The 23117-nt window shown below is 44.4% G+C and overlaps 1 protein-coding gene across 2 annotated transcripts in view; it reads left to right on the top strand.

Annotated features, from left to right (window-relative positions):
• GLS (glutaminase) overlaps positions 1 to 23117 on the top strand; it is a 926246-nt gene that overhangs the window by 895394 nt on the left and 7735 nt on the right. Inside the window, exon 18 of one of the 2 annotated variants that reach the window (XM_078680395.1) lies at positions 10525 to 10587. The exons of the other annotated variant lie outside the window; for it this stretch is intronic. Coding sequence (XP_078536521.1) covers positions 10525 to 10585 — 61 coding nt within the window. The 3' untranslated portion in view covers positions 10586 to 10587. The remainder of the gene's footprint in view (positions 1 to 10524; positions 10588 to 23117) is intronic. 2 annotated transcript variants of the gene reach the window in all.

Here is a 23117-nt window from a genome sequence, read left to right on the forward strand (position 1 = left end):
TGTTTCCTTTCTGGTCCGCCATTACATCGGGTCAATCAAAAGTCATTTTTACCTGGCCTATTACTGTTCCCTATTTACTACAAGAGCCAATAGACTTCTACTTCTCTCGACAGGTTTGGCTTTCCACAATCCCATTATAAGCCCGTCGAATTGGTGACCAATTGAAAATACGCTACTTATTCATGGACATGTCCAAACTCTTTATTCTCGTTATGAAATTACTTGAATTCGCTCACTTAGGGAAGGTTACCCGGAAATCTGCTAAGACATATATTCCTACTTGTGTGCCTGTTACCATTTCTTAATTTTAATCCACGTGCCAATTCAAAATACGGCTATTTGTTCCTGAACCTATGAAAAACTCTTTGTTCTCATTCTAATATTCCTTCAACTCACTCACTTCCTCAAGTTTGTCTGTTGGTCTACTCAGACTCTCCCAATATATTCCCACTTATGAGCTTACTGTCATGTGTTAATTTTAGTCCACGAGCAGATAGACTCCCACAGGTGAATCAATGAATGAATAAAGAGCAAACTAAGCCCAAGGGCATCAAGGCGCTATAGTACAGACAGGCCAATAGGCACAGGTCATTTATTCATCCTATTAAGACTAGCCCGTATTTTCATTTGCCGATCGACAATACCACTGCCTATTAAAAAACATCTGTCTACTTTGTATACCCTTATGTAGACTTGTAATTCTGTTTTAAGTCTTAGTAAAATGCTCTGGGATATTCCGGTGCATATTGGAATAAATCACATTGCATCATATATTAAAATGTCCCAGTCTGAACCCTCACATTCGTCCGGTGAGGTGAACAAGCTTTTCATTATATTTGCTCTTCCCACACAAAAATCTTTTGATTAAATTCTTCCACTACCTCATTCCCTTATACTATTCGTGTTTGCCACGAATAATATACTCCCGCGTGAGGATAATCTGCCCAGCACCATTATCACTCCGGGACTATGAAGCCTGTCCGTCTACCCCTTGTCCATGACGCCACCTTCAATTTGACATTTCCATTGTTAGTGAAACCTTAAATATAACACTACAGTCTAGCTTGATAATACTACACTAACTATATCTTACAAAAAATAATGTAATTCATTGTTTCTATTGAGGCCCTGCGACACCACTCTACATCTGCTTATCCACTTCACCTCCTGCTGTCACAACAGTCTTTACCAGTCCCCTCCTCTGCTATGGGGTACTACTCTTTGTAAACCATGAAACCTAAAACTCTTATTTCGAGCATGACTATTCTTCATATGTTGGTATAATGGCGAATTCTCATCTTTGTTAATCACGGCTCGTCTATGCTCCTGAATCCTCAATTTTAAAGCTCTTTTAGTGCTGCCTATGTATATTTTAGGGCATTCGCAATGTAGTGCATAGATAACGCCAATGCTGTTACAATTGATAAATTCTCTGATAATATATTTTTGGGGCCGTGTTAAAACTGAAATCTTTGATACGATTAACCCCAATATCACAGACATTACAGTTGCCACAAGTGTAAAAACCTTTTGGTTGTTGTTTAACCCAATCTGTACCTGATGATTTGACTGGTTCTAAACAATTTCTAATAATCAAACCGCCTAATGTTGGACTTCTTCTGTACACAATTTTAGGTTTCTCTGTGACACTCTCTAAAAGGCCCGGCACCCCTTTTAACAGGTTCCAGTTTTTGTTCAGAATTTTATATATCTGATTATGGTGCGCACTATACTTGGTGATGAATGCCACCTTGTCCTCACTTTGTTTTCGAATTTTTTTTGCACCAGTGTGGTCTCTTTTGATTTGTCTGATTTTTTGCCTAGCTTGGGTCAATCTTTCCTTTGAATAGCCTCTATTAATTAGTCTAGTTTCCAGTAAATCCAGTTCATTCTCAAAATCCGTTTCTAAACTGCAATTTCGCCGAATGTGAATCATTTCCCCGTATGGGATGCCTTTGACTACAGACGCCGGGTGGGAACTGAATGCCCGTAAGATTGAGTTAGTGGCCTTTTATTTTGCGGAATAGTTTACTGTGTATTTGATGTCCTACAATGAATAGTTCTACAACTAGATATTCTATTCTAGATTTGTTATGAGTTATAGTGAGCTTCACATTGAAATCATTATTATTCAAAAACTTATGGTATTCTCGTATTTCTTCCTCCGAACCCTTCCATATAATTAAGACAAAACCAAAAAGCACTCAAAACAGCAGACCAAGGTCAAGCACAGCGGTTCCAAAAGTTCTTAATATTTAGTGGTGCAACAACTTCCAAACACCCGCTGTTTTAAGGGTGCAAATTCAAACTATAAACAAAACCAGAAGCGGAAGGTGCACTCGAATCAAAGTCAGTAAGGCAGAAAAAGTTTATAGATGGTTATTTCTTCTTTATTCAGTTCAAATGAGTATTTTCACAAAGCACAGGCACAGCCAACGCGTTTCGTCCCCTACGTGCCGTGGGAACTTCATCAGGGCTGTAAGAAGTAACATATATATACATAAATATACACAAAGACGTTACACATCTAGAAAAACGGTATATACAGTGTCATCAGTTTTTGCAAATACACCAAGGTTGTCAACAGAAAGTGCAGATATTCCAAAGACCCAAAAACAGATGCAAACCATATTATAATATATAAGGAATAAACAGAAAAACTATAACAAGTATAGTGAGCCATATTGTGTATTTGTACATGATTTAAAAGTAAAGCAGAGGGAACAACAAAGAAAAAAAAAGTATCACTCTGCAATACAGAACCTTAAAAGAGGTTTTAGATGGAGCGGAGAATAGAGTCCCCTTTATTGTAGGCGAAAGAGGATTTATAAGGAACAAAAAGAAGGGAAAGAATTGTTCTAGACACAGGAAAGGAACAGAGGAGTGCACAAAGTAATCGACCAGAGAGAAAAAAAGGATAACGAACGTATTCGAGTTCCTCAGGAAGATAGAGAAAGTATATCATGCCAGGGAGAGGACTGTGAAGAAGAAATAAGAAAATATAAGATATAATTATAGTGGGAAAAAAAGGAAGGAGGAAGGGCATTGAACCATAGCTCACGTCGTATTGTGTCATATAGAGGCCGAATCCCAAGGACATATTGACTATAAATTCTCAAGTGCGATTGCTTACCATCAATAGAAGTTGTAACAAATAAAGTGACTGGAATAGCAAATGGCGACGTTGTCGGAGTTTCTAAGGAAGAATGAAAAACCAGAAGCAATCATTGGTTCCATTTCTATCTAAGTCAATAATAAAAAAGGTCACTGGAGCAAGGCCCATTTTCCACCCTCCTTCCAAAACAGTTCCATAGTTAAATGGACCGTTGAGAATTTTTTATTTAATGTACAATACCTATTTCTTAAGAGATTAAAAACATTTTTACATAGAGAATTAAAAGAGTTTAATCCAAGACAAAATTAGCGCTTTGACCTGTAAGTCAGAAGAGAAACGAGAGGGTAACTACCTTCAAAAAAACAATGCTACAAAAGAATCCCACGTGCCATGGAGTGAAGATCAGTCGCAATGTATCACGTGAACCCAAATTCTGTAATAAATAACAGATTTTGGTGTGAGAATTATAAACCCCACCATTGGTAGTTGCCATTGTTGTAACTGTCATGTACCTACCGGGCAAAAAGGATCAGAAGGCCGAATTAGTGAGAAGAAATTCGGACTCATAAACTGCGTACCCCAAAAACAGGCTATATTGTGAGCTGTAAGGGAAAACCAAGTGAGAAGGGTATTTCACCACAGAACCACAGAATTCTGAATGCCACGGTAAAATCATTATGAGCGCCAAGTTTACAGAGAAAACAGTACTACTTTAACAAAAGCCTAAACAAATCTCTTTTTATATTATTAGTACCAATGGTAGCGCAAACTCCCAATAGAAAAATATTTATAAACAGTACTGCGGACATCCCAAAAAGGTATTCCCTGATAACAAAGGGGGCCTCCACTGCAAAACCGACATTAGAAAAATATATGACAGGAAAGAAAAATCATCACTATCTAAGTACCTGGAAAACCGATCAAACGTCAGGGGTCCTGTATCGACTGGATGTACTATATATCCATCTAACATTGGTTGACCCCCTTTTCCCCACATATTTGAGCCAGGTCTTACCTCGTATCGAAAATAACTAATGCGTAATAAATAGCATCGGGTTATATTAAGAATTATATAAAACGCGTCAAGGGTCCAAATACGACCAGTTCCATGTATGCGCCAAGGGTACGGCACCTAGATTTAAAATAGAGGGTGCAGTCAATAAGCAGAAAACATCCAGGCACCATAGTCAGCAATTATATACTAAAACGATCTAATCAATAATGAAGCCCGTAGGCAGAGGCCCGTGGAAGAAAGCCCTCCTGTGCTTACCTATATTCGGGCGCCCAAATGCGGAAAATGAACAATAATTCGGAGCAGCAAGCCCGCGGCGTTTAGTCGCCATATTTATGTACCCACAGTCGTCCAGGATAGCGTGAATCGGCGGAACGTCCTATCCCCTGTCACGTGACGGGGGAAAGCTAAGCTTCGATCGTATTGCGAGCGCCATTACTAAAAGCAGAGAAGAGTGTGTGTTTCACATTAAATTTGACTGCAAGAATTTTATAAATGGTAATTAAACCCTGGTCTCTTACATCGAAAAGGACAGATTTTGATATGTAAATCTAAATCCAACATGTAGATGATAATAAAATTAATAAAACAATAACTCGGAAAAAAGCAATTAGAGCAGAAGAAATGGGAAAAAGGGACAGAAAGTACGAAAGACATGATTATTATTAATAAAACAGATACATAAAAAAGGAGGTCATTAATAAATAAAAATAACATTGACAATAATCAAAGGCAAACAGTTATACAATTAGTATAATGACAATTATGATGAGAAACAATATAAAAAAATATAAAAAACAAAAACATAAATATTTTTAGGTGCATCAGAGCTTCAGTAAATGGTACATGCAGGGGTAGCACCATCCCTAAGTTCTAAAGTTTCTATTCATTTATATCGGTAATGGTGCATCTCCAAATGAGTCAACATTTAGAAATTGACTCTCTTATATGAAGGAGAGCGGTGTGTGTCCAATAGTTTTAACAGAAAGTGCATTGAGATACAGCGAATACATTAGCAGAGGAAATGATGGAGCTCCCTATCAGTGTTATGCCCCATCTGGGTGGCTTTTTAGCGACATATCCATTTAGCTTCCCTTTGTCTTAGTGCCAGATCTTGATCACCGCCCCGAACATCCTGAGGGATGTGATCAATGCCATGAAACCAAAAGGTTAGGTCATGTGGATGACTTTCACTGTAGTGTACGCTAACAGGGTATCTCTGATCTTTGTTAATTATCGCACGACGATGTTCCTGAATTCTAATCTTTAGTGGGCGCACAGTGCTGCCCACATAGATGATGTTACATTTGCAGCCCAACACATAAACTACATGTGTTGTGTTGCAGTTAATGAACTCATTGATCTTATAGTTCTTAGAGGAATTGTATGCGAAATTACATGTCCTATTTAAGTCAAAGGGGCATATGTTGCACGAATCACAGTTGAAGTAACCATTAGGTTTCGAAGGGAACCAAGTATTATGTTGGGTGGTCACATAGCTTCTACACAGAGTATCTCTAAGGGACTTCCCCTTTCGATAGGTAATCAGAGGTTTGTCTGCTACTACCTTAGAGAGACCCTGAATGCCCTTGAGAATACTCCAGTTCTTTTTGAGAATACCATATACCTTACTGCTGTTGGTATTGTACTGAGTTACAAATCTTAGGGGGCAATCGTTTTTCTTTTTTGAGAGAGGATTTCTGTCTTTACTACATAGTGTATCTTCCCTTTTTAATTTGCTCGCACTTTGCACCGCAGTTTGGACAATATTTTTTCGGTAACCCCTTTTCAGAAATCTGTTGCTTGTTAACTCAATGTTTTTAGTGAAGGTTCTTTCGTCACTACAGTTCCTTCTTATTCTTGTCATCTCCCCGTAGGGGATGTTATTGATCACTGTACGTGGATGTGCACTCTCTGCGTGTAGTACCGCATTACAGGCTGTTTCTTTCCTGAATAGTGTACTATGCACTGTACCGTCCTGTACAAAGAAGTGAATATCCAAAAAGTTGATCTTGTCCCTACCATGGGTCATAGTGAGTTTGACGTTACAATCATTGTCATTAAGGTAAGAGTGGAACAGAGACAGTTGTTCATCAGTTCCAGACCATAGAACAATAATGTCGTCTATGTACCTCCCCCAGAAAACGATGTGTTCAATCCAGGGGGAGGCACGACCTCGCCACACATGCTCCCTCTCATACCACCCCATAAAAAGGCAGGCATAAGAGGGAGCAAATTTTGAACCCATCTCGGTCCCACACACTTGATGGTACCACGTGGCGTCATGTAAAAAGAAGTTGTTGCTCAAAATGATATCAATCATTTCTATGAGCATTTCATTGACGTCATGTCTGTCCGCTCCTTCTCTGTCTAGAAAGGACCGTACAGCCGCAATGCCAAATTCCTTGAAGATGCAGGTATATAAACTTTCTACATCAAATGTAACTAAAGACAGCTCATCTGACCACTGTAGATCGTTGAATTTGACAAGAATGTCTCTGCTGTCCTTGATGTATGATGGGAGATTGGTAACATGTTTTTGCAAATGGAGATCCACAAACTCGGAAAGCTTCTCAGTCGGAGAGCCTATCCCTGAAATAATAGGGCGGCCCGGAGGAAAGATGCCGCCCTTGTGTATCTTCGGTAAGATGTAGATACAGGGGTACTTTGGTTTATCCACCCTCAAGTATCTAAATTCATCCTCACTTAGGAGGCCAATCTCCCTCCATTCAGTCAGTTTAGCAGATCATAGTTGTGACCTTTTTGATGGGATTGGTAGGGATACATTTGTAACACATTGTGTCATTGAGCTGTCTCTCGATTTCTGACATGTAGTCATGGTGGTTCATTAAAACCACATTCCCGCCTTTGTCGGCTTCCTTAATTACCATGGTGTTATCATTTTTTAGTCCCTCCAAGGCTGTTCTTTCCTTACTGGTGATGTTATGAACAACAGATGTGGTATGACCAGTGGGTGTTTCTAATTTATAAAGATCGTTCGTGACTTGGTCATAGAAAGTATCAATGCTGGGATGATGGTTGTAAGTGGGCACAAATTTTGACTTAGGTTTAAGATCGCTTTCCACACTATAATCCTGTTGGATGCCCAATTCCTCTAAGAGGGTAGTCATCCCATAGACGTCATCTTCTTCAAGATTGAGAAGCAACTGTATGTTTCTAACATCAGCTACAGTGTGTGTGGCAGTCTCTGGATGTAAGGTCGGCTCGATTGGTTTGGGCGATTGTCTAGAAAAAAAGTCTCTCAGTTTTAATAATCTAACAAACTTATATAAGTCAATATGAACATCTGTGGTATCACCCCCCTGAGTCGGACAAAAGTTTAAGCCCATACTCAAAACAGAGATCTCATCATTGTTCAAAGTTTTATTAGATAGATTAATGATTTTCAAATCTGAGTTACAGTCAATGACATTATGCTCCATATCAGTACAGGCAGTAATTATTGTTTTGGCTTTGTTCCTGTATTCTGCCTGTTCGCTGGGTTGTTCATTTGGCCCCTTCCCATACCTGCCCTTTGACCTCCTTCCCCCCCTCCTCCTTGTCTTGTTAGGTCTCTTTGGGGTTTCGACAACTCCCTTTTTTGTTGCAATCTGCTGCTTATCCTCAGCTTTGCCAGCTCTTTTTGAAAAGAGGTGGTTCCTTCGCCTAAAGGGATCTCACTTGTTACATTGGAGATGACACTACTGGAAGAAGCCGATGTGATGCTACTACCGGATCTGGTGTCGTCATTTTCGTCTTTGTCCCTTTCTTCCCGCTGTCTTTTCTTGTCCTCATTTCCCTGAACATTATCGAATTTCTTGGCGAACGTGTATATTCGTCCGTCCTGGTAGTCCCTATCATCCCTCCTTATTTTACGTAATTTCTTTTCTTTAAGGTAAATTTGATGTTCGTCCATTACTTTCTTCAGAATCACAAAGTTTTTCTCAATGTGATCTTTTTGTTCCATAGCATTAATCTCTAATATGAGGGCCTCAATTTCGCCCTGAAGTTTCTCTCCTTTTTCTCGGGCATGACGAATTAATATTTGCATCATGACCTCAGAGGCATGTTCTAAATTGCCTTCCCATTCACTAAGGAGACTATCACTTAAATCCTCGAATGTGGGGAAATTTAGGATTCTTAAGCCTCTCGGAATTTTCTTGTTGTTTAAATACTGTTCTAAAGTAACCCGCGCCGACTAAAGATTAGAATTCAGGAATATCGTCGTGCGATAATTAACAAAGATCAGAGATACCCTGTTAGCGTACACTACAGTGAAAGTCATCCACATGACCTAACCTTTTGGTTTCATGGCATTGATCACATCCCTCAGGATGTTCGGGGCGGTGATCGAGATCTGGCACTAAGACAAAGGGAAGCTAAATGGATTTGTCGCTTAAAAGCCACCCAGATGGGGCATAACACGGATAGGGAGCTCCATCATTTCCTCTGCTAATGTATTCGCTGTATCTCAATGCACTTTCTGTTAAAACTATTGGACACACACCGCTCTCCTTCATATAAGAGAGTCAATTTCTAAATGCTGAGTCATTTGGAGATGCACCATTACCGATATAAATGAATAGAAACGTTAGAACTTAGGGATGGTGCTACCCCTGCATGTACCATTTACTGAAGCTCTGATGCACCTAAAAATATTTATGTTTTTGTTTTTTATATTTTTTTATGTTGTTTCTCATCATAATTGTCATTATACTAATTGTATAACTGTTTGCCTTTGATTATTGTCAATGTTGTTTTTATTTATTAATGACCTCCTTTTTGTATGTATCTGTTTTATTAATAATAATCATGTCTTTCGTACTTTCTGTCCCTTTTTCCCATTTCTTCTGCTCTAATTGCTTTTTTCCGAGTTATTGTTTTATTAATTTTATTATCATCTACATGTTGGATTTAGATTTACATATCAAAATCTGTCCTTTTCGATGTAAGAGACCAGGGTTTAATTACCATTAATAAAATTCTTGCCGTCAAATTTAATGTGAAACACACACTCTTCTCTGCTTTTAGTAATGGCGCTCGCAATACGATCGAAGCTTAGCTCTCCCCCGTCACGTGACAGGGGATAGGACGTTCCGCCGATTCACGCTATCCTGGACGACTGTGGGTACATAAATATGGCGACTAAACGCCGCGGGCTTGCTGCTCCGAATTATTGTTCATTTTCCGCATTTGGGCGCCCGAATATAGGTAAGCACAGGAGGGCTTTCTTCCACGGGCCTCTGCCTACGGGCTTCATTACTGATTAGATCCTTTTAGTATATAATTGCTGACTATGGTGCCTGGATGTTTTCTGCTTATTGACTGCACCCTCTATTTTAAATCTAGGTGCCGTACCCTTGGCGCATACATGGAACTGGTCGTATTTGGACCCTTGACGCATTTTATATAATTCTTAATATAACCTGATGCTATTTATTACGCATTAGTTATTTTCGATACGAGGTAAGACCTGGCTCAAATATGTGGGGAAAGGGGGTCAAATAATGTTAGATGGATATATAGTACATCCAGTCGATACAGGACCCCTGACGTTTGATCGGTTTTCCAGGTACTTAGATAGTGATGATTTTTCTTTCCTGTCATATATTTTTCTACTGTCAGTTTTGCAGTGGATGCCCCCTTTGTTATAAGGGAATACCTTTTTGGGATGTCCACAGTACTGTTTATAAATATTTTTCTATTGGGAGTTTGCGCTACCATTGGTACTAATAATATAAAAAGAGATTTGTTTAGGCTTTTGTTAAAGTAGTACTGTTTTCTCTGTAAACTTGGCGCTCATAATGATTTTACCGTGGCATTCAGAATTCTGTGGTTCTGAGGTGAAATACCCTTCTCACTTGGTTTTCCCTTACAGCTCACAATATAGCCTGTTTTTGGGGTACGCAGTTTATGAGTCCGAATTTCTTCTCACTAATCGACCTTCTGATCCTTTTTGCCCGGTAGGTACATGACAGTTACAACAATGGCAACTACCAATGGTGGGGTTTATAATTCTCACACCAAAATCTGTTATTTATTACAGAATTTGGGTTCACGTGATACATCGCGACTGATCTTCACTCCATGGCACGTGGGATTCTTTTGTAGCATTGTTTGTTTGAACGTAGTTACCCTCTCGTTTCTCTTCTCACTTACAGGTCAAAGCGCTAATTTTGTCTTGGATGAAAATCTTTTAATTCTCTATGTAAAATATTTTTCAATCTCTTAAGAAATAGGTATTGTACATAAAAAAAAAATTCTCAACGGTCCATTTAACTTTGGAACTGTTTTGGAAGGAGGGTGGAAAATGGGCCTTGCTCCAGTGACCTTTTTTATTATTGACTTAGATAGAAATGGAACCAATGATTGCTTCTGGTTTTTTATTCTTCCTTAGAAACTCCGACAACGTCGCCATTTGCTATTCCAGTCACTTTATTTGTTACAACTTCTACTGATGGTAAGCAATCGCACTTGAGAATTTATAGTCAATATGTCCTTGGGATTCGGCCTCTATATGACACAATACGACGGGAGCTATGGTTCAATGCCCTTTCTCCTTCCTTCTTTTTCCACTAATATTATATCTTATATTTTCTTATTTCTTCTTCACAGTCCTCTCCCTGGCATGATATACTTTCTCTATCTTCTTGAGGAACTCAAATACGTTTGTTATCCTTTTTTTCTCTCTGGTCGATTACTTTGTGCACTCCTCTGTTCCTTTCCTGTGTCTAGAACAATTCTTTCCCTTCTTTTTGTTCCTTATAAATCCTCTTTCGCCTACAATAAAGGGGACTCTATTCTCCGCTCCATCTAAAAACTCTTTTAAGGTTCTGTATTGCAGAGTGATATTTTTTTTTTCTTTGTTTTTCCCTCTGCTTTACTTTTAACACCTTCAATGCTACAGGGTATTTTTCTCCTGTGCTGAAAGCTCCAAATTTGCATTGTTCATGACAAGGTCAGCTCGTCATAAGCACAGCTCCAGTGGTACTGCATGACAAGCTGACCTTGTCATTAGCATGGAAGAGGTTAAATCATGTACAAATACACAATATGGCTCACTATACTTGTTATAGTTTTTCTGTTTATTCCTTATATATTATAATATGGTGTGCGTCTGTTTTTGGGTCTTTGGAATATCTGCACTTTCTGTTGACAACCTTGGTGTATTTGCAAAAACTGATGACACTGTATATACCGTGTGTATATTTATGTATATTTATGTATATATATGTTACTTCTTACAGCCGTGATGAAGTTCCCACGGCACGTAGGGAACGAAACGCGTTGGCTGTGCCTGTGTTTTGTAAAAATACTCATTTGAACTGAATAAAGAAGAAATAACCATCTATAAACTTTTTCTGCCTTACTGACTTTGATTTGAGTGCCCCTTCCGCTTCTGGATTTGCATATAATTAAGACATCATCAATAAAACATCCCCAGAAAAGAATCTGGTCTATCCATTTGCCTGCTCTTCTACTCCAGACATGCTCCCTCTCGTACCAACCCATAAATAGATTGGCATAAGAGGGAGCAAACCTGGATCCCATCGCCGTGCCCCTTATTTGTTGAAACCATTCCCCTTCAAAGATGAAAAAATTATTTCTTAGAATTATAGAGCTCATTTCAATAATCGTTTTAGAGTGTTCTTGTAAACTGGCTTAAGTAATGATGCAGAGCCTGTTCACCTTTTGCATTGCTAATGCACATATATAGTCCAACCACATCAAAAGTTACACAACTTAAGCCTTCTTCCCAATGCAAATCCTGTAATTTATATAGGATGTCCATTGTGTCACTGACATAGGCCAGCAGATTCACTACCAGCGGTTTTAAAAATAAATCAACAAATTCCGACAAGTGTTCTGTGAGGCTTCCTATACTCGAGACTCTTGGTCTCCCCGGTGGGTTCTGCAAAGATTTATGAATTTTTGGCAGCACATATATAAATGCCGCTACTGGATTGGTGACTTTAAGGTACTTGAATTCCTTATCATCTAACAGACCCTGCTCCTTCCAGGAGTATAACCTTTCATTTATCCTATGACTAGCCTCCTTCATAGGGTTCGAGCGCAGTCTGAGGTAACATTCTGTATCACTCAATTGCCTTCTAATTTCAGCACTATAGTCTTCCCTGTTCACTTTTTTCCCCATCCCTGATAGAAGTTTTATGTCTGCCATTTTCAGGAGTAAATTTCCAACCTTTCCCTGTATAGGAAAAGATTAGAGAAGAGTTGGTAAAAACCCTTAAAACATGCAAGTTAGTAGTTTTGCACAGACTCAAAAGGGCATTCCAAACCTGAAACTGTTGCTTACCATTGCTTTCAGCCCCAGTTTGTAGATCTGCGGAAACATGGCAACATAAGGGAATTGCTAGTATTCAAACCCTACTATGGAACGAGCCCTGGTAAAATCATAGAGGCTATTTCAGAACTCTTATATAATGAGTTTGCCTCCATAATTTGTCGCTGCATTACAAGTCACTCCACGCCACTGGAGTCAAGCTATCCTGGCTGAAGACGGCTGATAGCCAAAAACCGGCCCTAGGATGCTTGATTCTTGTCCAGGGGAGACATGGCTTGGCAGTTCGGGTTGGACTGTTCCCATGAGGCACAGGGTCAAGGCTGATTTGCATATGGCCATGTCTGAACTGTGGGGTGGTGTGGTGAGCAACAAAACGATGAATTTAGGCCCAGATCTATGTACTGGGGTGAATGTATGACATTGTTCTGCATTCTGTCCATCAACAGTTGTTATTGCATTTGTCACCCCCAGTGGGACGGGTATGTTCAGACGTGAGTCCCATGCTCTCCAGGCCACTGGAATAAAGCTATCCTGGCTGATGACGGCTGATAGCCAGAAACCGGTCCTAGGATGCTTGGTTCCGGTCCAGGAAAGACATGGCTTGGCAGTTCGGGCTGGACTGTTCCCATGAGGCACAGGGTCAAGACTGATTTGCATATGGCCATGTCTGAACTGGGGTGGTCTGGTGAGCAAAATAACGATGGATTAAACCCAGATCTGTGACTGGGGGTGAATGTTCTGCCATTGTGCAACATTCCGTCCATCAATTGTTGTTTTTGCATTTGTCACCCCGAGTTGGACGGGTATGCTGAGACGTGAGTCCCGTGTTCTCCAGGCCACTGCAATCAAGCTATCCTGGCTGATGATGGCTGATAGCCAGAAACCGGTCCTAGGATGCTTGGTTCCTGTCCAGGAAAGACATGGCTTGGCAGTTCGGGCTGGACTGTTCCTATGAGGCACAGGGTCAAGACTGATTTCCATATGGCCATGTCTGAACTGGGGTGGTCTGGTGAGCAAAATAACAATGGATTAAACCCAGATTTATGACTGGGGGTGAATATTCCGCCAATTTGCAACATTCTGTCCATCAATTGTTGTTTTTGCATTTGTCACCCAGCAGGGCTGGCACAAGTCCGGACTTGTGCCAGCCCTGACTTCCTGATTTATTAGCATACCTCTGTTTGCATTCCGGAACTTTAGTTTTTCTAAAAGCCTACACTGCAAGAGCTGCCTCAGTGCCACACATAGCATGGGCTCACTTGGTAGCTATGGCTCCTTAAACTAAACCATTCTGTTCCATGCACCTCTCTCACACTGACCCATTCACTGGCCATCTGGCACACCGCCACCCCCATGGTCAACAACTTGCCTCTACGGACACCGTCAGCTACCACGCTTACAGCCCTCCATTGGTCCACCCCCCCATTAAAAAGAGAGCAATGTTTAAAATCCTCTGCCTCACTTACAAATCCCTATCAGACTTAGGTCTAAAATACCTTCAGTACAGACTCACTCCATACCTTCCTAAAAGTTAACTCTGGCTACATCCTCAACGCATTCGTTCTTGAAAGAATTTGGTGGCCTGGCATTTTCCTATCTTGCCCCGGACCACTGAAATAAGCCCCCTCTGTTTATTCGTGCATGTCCCAGTTTTTCTGGTTTTAAAAACATCTTAAAACATGGTTGTTTTTAGCTAGTTGCATCTCTAATCTCCTGCATGTCAGAGCGCCGAGATCTCCCTTCAGGGTCAAGTCGTTGCGCTATACCAAGATCCAATTAACATAACATGCAACTAACTGGTAATACTCCCGGAACAAATCAAACGTTACCCCCAATCAAGAGGTCAGGCTAGCTTGAATCCAGTTGGACAGTGAGCCCGGGACCCGTGTCTGGGCATACCCGGCGAATTTAGGACTAGAAAGCAAAAGACACACAAATGATGGACGGAATGCGCAATAAATCAAAATTCTACGCTGTCAAGAGATCTGTGTGTCTCTTGCTGTGGCTCTACTCTCACACTGTTCAAACCGGGAATGATGTGCAGAGCCTATATAAGCACCACAACTGTGCTCTGACGTCAGTTGCTTTCAAGACTATCCGCGCCCTCGGATATGGAGCCCACAAAGAGAACTGGTAGACCAGTGAGCAGATTCCTAGACGTCTGATCTTATTAACAGATAGAATCCAATCACAGAACTTGTAGGATGTTAGTGTCAATGAGGAATCTGCGGCTAGAGACTTCATGTTACAGATTCCTCACCTTTTGTATTGAAATGACAGTTGTACCTATTGATGGTGGGGCTGTAAATGGACTCCAACCAGAAAGTCCTGCAGGACTGAGTGGGCGAAGTGCCCCTCTTGGTGAACTTGGCCTGCTAAACTGAAAGTGCTTCTGTCCCACCATGAACTGCAAGTATCGCCGGGGCCAGCAGGACGAGTACATGGAAATAGGCGTCCTACAGGTCCAGCGCCACCATCCAGCCTCCAGGGTCGAAGGCAAAAAAGACCTGGGCCATTTTGAGCATTTTTAATTTTTCCTTCCTGGGAAGACATTGAAAGGGCACAGGTCTAAAATCGGACAGAGGCTTCCGTCCTTCTTTGGCATCAGAAAGTAGTGGGATAACAACCACATCTTACTTCTGGCATAGTCACCCTCCTTTTAACTCCTTTGGCCAGAAGGGCTTGCACTTCCTGCTGTAAACCAATTTTCAAGACCCATAAATCTGATGTTATGGCCTGCCAACCTGATGAGAATCCTCGGATCCTGCCTCCTACTGGGTGGCTGAGCTCCGCTAAGGGCACACTAAAGGAGTTTGGCAGGTGGGGCTGCAGGGGGAGGTCAGTAGTGAACTAGGTGACCAGTTGACCTTGACCACGGGGCAGTAGGCACCAAGGCTGTGACCGAGAAACTGCTGGGCACTGTGCTGTGGTTGGATTCGCTGACAGTATTGGGGTACCTCTGCCGTAGATCGCAAACTGAACGGTACATGTTGGAAACCCATCTCTTTATATAGTGCACAATGGGGTTAACTGTGCAGAGAGGTCAAAGTAGATAATACTAACGCTCTATTTTTGTGGTAGTGTGTGCGAGAGGTTAGGCTTATCGGAGGGTAGTGCTAACCATTTGTTGTGCACACAAAGGCAATGAATGAAGTCGAGACCAAACTAGAGATATTGTACTTCTTTTTATATAAATATTTAGCCCAAGAATTTTGAGTACAATGTAAATACTTTCTGCAATTCGAGAAAATCACAGTAAATTCAATACTTACAGTTGTGCGCAATTACTCACAATACATTTCCTATAGTATGAAAATGGCTATTAGAAAGAGCATTGCAGTACAGTTGTTGTGTGGTTACCCTTTTAAAAATCGGAGGGTTCAGGTGCAAGGTCCAAAGTGCCAAGACCAAGTTTTCAGGACCGTCCCGGTTTTCATGAAAAACAATAGGGAAAGGGACTTTTTATCTGGTGTGCTACAAAGGAAGGGGGCCACCTGTAAAAACAAAGGGAGATTTGCAGGCAAGTCCAAGGGCTCTCAAGGGAGAGTAGAGGTTACAAAGGCCTCGAAAGCACTGCTGGTTTGAAGATGCCCTGGGCGGGCTGTGCGCAGTAAAGATGTGCAGCTGGACAAAGGCATGCAAAGATGAACCTCATGGTCAGGGAGTTGCAACTTGGAGCACCTATTCTGGAGCTGCTGGGCCATTGCTGAGTTGGGTCTCCAGAGTCCTGAAGTCCCTCGTCTGGTGCTGGTTCGCCTCAAAGTTGGAGTCCACATGGACTCAGTTTTGTTGGTTTTTGCAGCAAGAGGTCTGGAATCCTGTGTATTGGTGCCTTTCAGCTCTGGTGGATCCTTTTGCCTCAAAGGTTGCTGTAGAGGCTGAGCTGACCCTCCAGAGTTGGGGTACTCTTCGCTGGTACTCGGAGACATTGGTCGAGCTGAGTAGCTGGACGACTCCGGACCGGACTCTGCTGTTTTTGGTACCTGTGGCTGCAGGGACATCCTACCTCTATCTAAAAGGGAGTTCTGTGGCAATTTGCCAAGTGCTGATGACCCTCTGTCGTTTGTGGATGCCACACTGCAACGAGATGAGCTTGAGGCTGAGGATTGTAGAGTTCTGTTGCGGCAGGCAGGACTTTGCACCCAAAGTCCACCGCGAGGTCTGCAGTTCTCTGTCCAACAAAGTTTCTTCGTTCATCTTCTTCTTGTGTCCATGGAATCTAAGTTCAGGGTCTGGGGATGCCACCTAAATATTACATTGAGGGGTGTTTACAAGGGAGTGACAGGGAGTGGCCAATGGACCCCTTACCTGGGGTGTCTACACCTTCCATTATGCCCACTCCTGTGGGAGGGGGACATAGCCCTAGCCCTGATTGAGAAGTCCCACCATCTCACCTACAGCACCTGAGGGGTGGAGTTGGCAGAGGGGGGCACACCTCCTATTCTTTCCAAGTTTCTCAGCTGTCTTCCCGCCATAAGGAGTGAAGACCGGATGGGGGGGTCTGCTCCTTGTAGCAGGAGAGGCTGGGCTTGAGTTTCAAAAGCGGTAATGCCTTGAAGCTTGCCCCTACAGATTGCTGTTCCTGACTGGGGAAAGGTGTGAACACCTCCACCCAGGACAGGCTTTGTTTTCGACCTCTGAGCGCAGTGGTGCTCACCTCATGAGGTCACAATTTCTGACTGGTGGTGACAGGCTGGCTTAGACCAGTCAGTGACTACACTAAGGTTTGTTAGGTTTCAGGGGAACCCTCTAAGGGGTCCTCTGTGTGCATTTTTTATAAATCTGACACTGGAATCCATGCAGGTTTATTGAGATGATATGTTTGGCACCAAACATCCCATAATACAGTAAAGCATTCATGGAGCCGGAGAACTCGTAGGACGTGTGTCCAGTTCATGTACTCTCTATGGTTTCGCCGTTGACTTACATTATCCAAGACTCGACGTGGATATTGCAGGGACATATCTGCCCATGCGCTTATGACCTCACAGGAGATATAGTGCACCCTACCTTAGGGCTATAAGGCCTGACAGAGGGGTGTCTTACCTATATCCCATGCAGTGTCTGTGGACATTGCACACTGGGATGTGTCCTCTGTATTTCAAGTAACACTTGTCACATGCAACCTAAGCATACAGCTCTTAGGGCCAGATGTACGACCCGCCAATTAGCCAGTCGCAAATTGCCTCACATTTGTGACTCGCAATTTGCGACTCGCTAATTGGGATGCACAACAGTGTCTGAGACACTGTTTGCGATTCCCAATGGGGTCGCAAATTGCATGCCTCATGCATATTAATGAGGCTGCCGCAATTTGCCACCCCATTGGGAATGGCTGGCACTCCCAGGGATGGTGACCTCCATGTCTGGGACTGCTTTTTTAACGTGCTTTAAATGCTGCCCGTTTTCCTTAAAGAACAAGGGTATGCATTTAAAGAATAAAAATGAAACTTTTCAGTTTTTAAGGGCAGGCTGTGCTCCCTGGGACCACTGCCTGGCCTTAAAAAATATTTGTACATGCATTCAGAAATGGTAAGGGGTCCCCTGGGGACCCCTTCCCGTTTGTGAGTGCTTTACCACCCTTCTGAGAAGAGTGGTGAACTGAAAGTGTTTTGCGACCGCAATTGCGATTACAATACATTCTTACATAGCTTAAGGAGTTGCTATTAGGAAGGGAAGCCCTTGGAATGCCCCTTTCTAATAGTGAGTCACTAATCCTGTTTTACGAGTCACAACTTGATTTGCGACTTGCAAAATAGGATTAGTACATGGCCCACAGGTTTTTTGTGGGCGCAAACCGACTCAAACCCATTTGCACCAGATAAAACCTTTGTGCATCTGGCCCTTAGACTCTATCAAAAGATATGTTTCACCACATTAATCTTCTAGATTCAGTTTTTAATGTAACAATTCATCAGACACAGTTACTTCCTCGTCTCCCCGCTATGCCTCCTACTCCCCACCCCTTCCCTCCTTCATTCTTTGCTTGCCTCCCCCGTTCCTTTCCTCTCTCCCCTGAATCTCTCTCCCCTTCTTGCTCTGTTTTTCCTTGCGCCAATTCTATGCTTAATATCCCTCCCTTTTACATTACCCCCTTATCCTCTACATGCCCTGAACCAAAGGATGTAATTTGTAATTGACGTACCTTCTGTAACAATGTGTAACTTGTAACCTATGTAACTCTCCTCATGCAAAGCGCTCTGATACCTCCTGGTCTACCCAGCGCTATATAAAACTCAAGTAAATAAAATGTACACTGTACCGCTACTAATGTACATACATCTTAACATTTCATACTGATATATTCAACAATGTACTATAAATGCACTTAAAAAAACAAATTCCTATTTAACAAAATAACACATTTTATAGCAGGAATTTATGTTGTTTTCCTTATATGATGCCGTCCAATGCATTTCAGGATCTCTGTCCCTTCTTCGGGGGCCACTGTAACAAATATAAATATAATGAAATAAAATAAGAGGGGGGAAATATCACCTGTTCTAGTAATAATGCTGTGTCCGAGCAGCTTATTCTCAAGATACTGCTATATGCTTATTTAAGAGAATTATTTGCGCACAAAGGACTGTATATAATTTCGAGTGACAGACCCTGAACCAACTCAAATAGGTCAGAATTTTTTTTCAAAGTGGAACCATGTGCCTACAAGGTCAGAGATTAAAGGAATAGTCATCCCAAAAAGTGAAAAATGTAACCTCTTGTCACTGTGGGTCCTTAAGAAAACATGTATACTGATATCATAGGTATACACAGGGATTATATCACCTGATCAATGCCACGACTATTGTTACCCTTCTAAAATAAACCAAGAAAATCTCCTGAATGATGAACTAACCATCAAGATCAAGTAGAGTTACAGGAAAATAAGAAATTACCTCTCGAGGAGACCGTCGTGTAACACCCATGTGCTCAGACCTTTAAAAGGGCATCATCTGTGCTGGCTCTACAACAAGACTCCACCATGGTCGTGGTGACCTCTGTAAAGCAAGAATACAATAAGATCAAGTGGAGGAACTAGAGTTTAAATGGTGGGCTGGCGCTACTTCATTCGAAGTCGAACTGGTGCCAACTCAGCACCATAGAGGACAGGTGGGGCCATGTCTTCTGGAATCGATCAATGGAGTCGGAGTCAAGGCGCCAGGAACCAATGTGAGGTGTGGCAGCAGAGTTGAGACTGGAGCCGGAGGCAGCCCTGTTATTGGATCGGAAGGTCCGGCTGGCGCTAAGGGCAAGCCCATTGGCGGAAGCCCAGGGGGAAAACCTCATGGCTCCATGCGGCCTGCAGGCGCATTGGAGGTAGTGTGAGCTTTGGGAAGAGGCTGAGTTCTGCTTACGTTCCTTGTGGTTTTTTCTTTGCCTGAACCGAGGGCTTGGATTGAGATGTAGACCGACCACTGGAACGACTGCAGTGACTTCTGGATCTCTAACGGGACCAACCTTTCGACTTGTACCGGTCTCATCATGGAGTCTTCCGGTGCTTGGAAATGTAGAATTACGGTCTTATATACCCTGCAGGTTCATCAACGTGCAGCAACTACAAGCCTCAGAGTTGTGGCTTGACCACATGCAAATTTGGTAAGGATCTGTCACAGACATTTGTCCCTTGCAGTTTGTGATAGAAGTAGGGGTCCCAAACTGATGAAAAGTAGCTCCGGATCCGTGTTTGGTGGCACAGAAAGAAAGGAACTGGTGTCAGCACGCGGGAGTGGCGCCCATATAGGCTCATCACGTAATTCCTGGAATGGTGTCGTGCGGAGCCATATGAAGCCACCTACAGGCAGACAGAGCTACTGCTGAAAAGCTTTTGGATCCGGTTCGATTCCTGGGGAATATTGAAAAGGTGAGGAATCTGCATCTAGAAGTCTCTACCAAACCTAGTATTATCTTCACTGGTGAGTGTGTGTATCATAAGCATATTTTGACTCATAAGTGTTTGACCTGGCACCTTTGGCGTGGGTCTGTCTGCATTTTTTGCCTTTGCCTCCTGTGTTTCTGCTGTGTGTTAGACTCCATTTTGCTGGTCTGGATGTTTTGGGCACTTTTCTTCCAAGTCTTCGCACTCGGGGTCAGGTAAGTCGAAGCACAAGAAGAAGTCGCTCTTCGACTCCCCGTCCGTCGGTCGACGGATGTGGGTGGTGCCCCTCCTGCGGCTCCACGTGTGCCGCCCAAAGGGTCGTCTCTGGGTTTCCCTCCCTTTCCGGGACCTGGATCGACCCCTGCCCAGCACAGTCAATATTACGAAGCGATGCACGCCATCTTTGGGCAGCCCGACTCCTTCTGCCCCGCAAGCTCGGCTGGGGGCCACGGGCCTTCGAGGCCGGCAGCTCCAGCCTCTACACCGCATGGTCCCCTCAGATCCAGGCGTGGATCCGAATCATCGCCGGTTGACCTAGTTACATTTCCCCGGCGCCGCTTCCACCGGCACCACTTCCGCAGACGACGCCGGTTGTGTCCCCAGCCAGTGTCGACCCTGGTCTCCATCCCGGATCCAGGGACAACGGGTACATCTAAAAGAAATACGTTCGTTAGATTCCTTACCTTAGAATAACTGCCAGCCGTCAGACTGGATCCTGATAATTTTGCGTAGCAGTACCCCTGCGCGTCGGTAGGCGTCATCTGCGGCTCCGCGTCCGTCGTCGGCATCGTTGGCGCCGGGATGACATCGTCGGAGTACTTAGTCGCCGCCCTCGGGCGCTGACGTCAGTTCTTCTTTTTTCCGCGCAAGCAAGCGCAGGTCCGGAGAAAGCAGTACCTTCGTCACTTTTTGACTAAACCCTTTTTCGATCCTTTTGATCTCTTCTCGAGTCGTTACGACTCTCGGTGCCGGTAGGGATGCCCTGGTTCAAGCCCTGTACCAACTGCAACTGACTGATGTCAGTTACCGATCCCCACCGCCGGTGCCTGTATTGCCTTGGGGCCGACCACGACGACCGGTCGTGCCCCGACTGCCGGGCCTTGACGTCGAAGGCTAGACGAGAGTAAGCGCCTCGAGCTCCGGCAGTCGTCCCCGCGTTGCTCAAGATCCCGGTCCAGGAGGGGGTCGAGGCACCGGTTACGGGGCCACCGTCATCGAAGCTCGACGAGTCGTCGTCATTCATCAGGCTCCAAGTCCTCAGGTAAGAGGCACAAGAAGTCGAAGAGACGACATCACTCTTCTGACTCCCCCCCGACGCTCGCGCGATGCGGCTGGGAGTTCGGGCGACACCGCCCCGGCGGCTCCACTGAAGCCGCAGGTGCCGCGGCCAGCTCCACACCTGCTGGTCCCTGGGCTGAACTCGACGCCGGAGGAGATCGAGACCTTCCTAATGACCATGAGGTCCCTCTTTCCTCCGTCTGGTCCCCAGGAAGCGCCTCCGGGCCCCGCGGCCCCGACTGGGAGTCCATGCGGGCCCTGACTGGGAGTCCATGCGTGCTTCGGCCCCGGCGCCGTCGGGTGCTTCGGCCGAGGCGCCATCGGCGACTTCGGTCCCGGCGCTGCAGGCCCCCGCTGGATCCGGATCCGGGTCATCGCTGGTTGACCTTACGACCCCGCCGGCGTCGAGCCCCAGGGTGTCGCCCCCGGCGGCATCCCCACACGGCGCCGTCCCTGATCCCTCCCTCGGTCCGGATTCGGCGTCGGACCGACACCGCATTCGCCGCCGGCTGAAGAACATTTCTTCTTTGATCCGGCTCCATCCTTTGACCCTGAATTTCAGGAGATGGAGGACGAGGGGGATTGGGAGGGGTCTGAGGACCCTCTGACACGGGAGTGTCAGTCATTTCAGGACTGGACAGACGAGCTAGGGGAAGCCAGTGGTCTTGATATTTCCCCTGACACTGGCTTTGTCTCCCCACCTACCGTGGCTACGGAGGAGGGGGCTGCTTACAGTGTGGTGCTGACAAGGGTGGCCAAGGCCTTGGCGCTTACGCTCCCCGTCGCAACTGTGAGGTCTAACATCCTCACTGAGGTCCTTAGACCGCAGACAGGCTCTCCGGAGCCAATGAGGCTCTCATGGACGTCCTGTTGAGCACCTGGTCCAGGCCCGCTACAGGTCCTCCTGTAGATAGGAACGTCGCCGGACGACCCTAGCTTCCTGTCCACCCACCCCACCCCTGTGAGCCTGGTTATCCAGGCCTCCACTTCCCAATCCGCATTCCCGACTGCACCCCCAGATTGGGAATCCAAAAGGTATGAACAGTTTGGCAAGAAACTGTTCTCCTCTCTCAGTTGTGTGTTGCGGTCAGTCAACACCGCTTGCCTTTTGGGCCGTTATACCCACTCTCTGTGGGATACGGTTGCGGACGTGCTGCCAGAGTGCCCGGAGGGGGCCCGGCCAAAGCTCGCTCAAGCCCTCGTGGAGGGACAAGACACAGCACGGTATTCCATACGATGTGGGCTGGATACCACGGACTCGCTGGGCAGGGCGATGTCAACGACGGTGGCGGTTCAACGCCACGCCTGGCTGAGGTCTCCCAACTTCTCGGCTGATGTCCAGAACAACCTCATGGTTCGCCATCACCTCCTCCACTGGCGCACCATCACATCGGACAGGTGGGTGCTGCAAATCTTCCGAAGGGGCTACTCCCTCCCCTTTGAGGCGACCGCTCCAGCCATGCCACCGCAGTACCACCGCATGTTGGGGGATCACTTGAAACTTCTGCAAGAGGAAGTGTCGGCCCTCTTG

Source organism: Lissotriton helveticus, chromosome 3_1 (genome assembly GCF_964261635.1).
Source record: "Lissotriton helveticus chromosome 3_1, aLisHel1.1, whole genome shotgun sequence".
Classification (NCBI taxonomy): Eukaryota; Metazoa; Chordata; class Amphibia; order Caudata; family Salamandridae; genus Lissotriton; species Lissotriton helveticus.